Genomic DNA, 1,208 nt, shown 5'->3' on the forward strand with positions numbered 1-1,208 from the left:
TACAAATTATTTATTTATTTTTAAATGAGGTTTATGTAAAGAAAAATTCTAAACCTTTACACTGATGTAACATTAAAAGAGTCACTCCTTCAAAACAGCGGTGCCGCCTTTTAGGGGAAAACAAGCAGTGCAAAATGTTGGTGTCAATGTAAAAGTAAATTGTGATTTTCTTTGTCAGCAAAATTGCAGAAGACCAAGGTTTATTTTTAGACTCTGATTGCACCCACTTAGAGGGAGTAGGTAATTTGCTATACTTTCTCCTGAATATCTCATTCCTGGAAGGTTGAACAAAATAGTGGCATGCTGTCCATATATGAAACCTTTTATAACTGTATTTTAATAACAGTTTATTATAAAAATGTCTAATTATATAAATATTCATCAAATTGTGTTTGAATGAGCTGCTGTACAGTTTTTGAGTTGTTTTAATATGTCAAAAATCCACTTTACAACTGACCTTGCTCAACTACTCATTATTCGGACTACTCTATGAGAACCTCTGCATAATATCCCATACTGACATAATCCTGAGCAATTTTTAATGAAGTACATAGTATTTGTAACAACATGACAGAGCACAACTTCAAAAAGCTGAACCATCACTTTAAATACAGTGCGAGAAAATGAGCTGAGTTAGATTCCACTATTGCCGACAAAGACATGAAGAAACAGAACAAAAACAGAGAGAGGAATGAAGTGAGTGATGGGGATCTGGCTTACACCACTGCTCCAAATGCTCTTGTCAATGGTAGTTGCAGGAGTATTGGGAGAGGTAGGGGTAGTGGAATTAAACCTGAAATAGTCAGTGAAAAAGTGAAAGGTAGTGCTAGGTGCTGATGTTGGACAGGTGTAATTTAAATCGACGTCATTGCCTGGAGAGATAAAGGTAATGAAGCCTGGTTGCATGCCGGTAACTTTGTCGCTGATCCATTTCTGATACTGGGACACACGGGTGTAGATAGTCGGTCTGTGCAGCCAGTAGAAATTTTGACTTACAATACCACTCTGGACCCAGATGAAGTCCTTTTTTGTTACAAGTGCAGCCCCCAAGTCTCCCTGTGAACAAAAGTTTAACATCGTTAATGTGTGAACACCTTGCGGATCAGTGGGCATCAAACATTTGGAGTCAAGGTCCAGCGATGAGCATTTATAATCAAATTAAGTTAATATACAGGTGTATATACAGTGTATATATATATATATATATA

The 1,208-nt window shown here is 36.7% G+C and overlaps 1 protein-coding gene across 1 annotated transcript in view; it reads right to left on the reverse strand.

The window, feature by feature from the left end:
- Window positions 1–619: 619 nt before the first annotated feature.
- Window positions 620–1,208, reverse strand: part of LOC119420869 (serine protease 27-like) — a 5,650-nt gene continuing 5,061 nt past the window's right edge. Inside the window, exon 5 of the mRNA XM_037688294.1 lies at window positions 620–1,056. Within this exon, the coding sequence (XP_037544222.1) occupies window positions 634–1,056 (423 nt within the window). The 3' untranslated portion in view covers window positions 620–633. The remainder of the gene's footprint in view (window positions 1,057–1,208) is intronic.

The sequence above is a fragment of the Nematolebias whitei genome, chromosome 1 (assembly GCF_014905685.2).
Source record: "Nematolebias whitei isolate Nwh7 chromosome 1, NemWhi1, whole genome shotgun sequence".
NCBI lineage: Eukaryota > Metazoa > Chordata > Actinopteri > Cyprinodontiformes > Rivulidae > Nematolebias > Nematolebias whitei.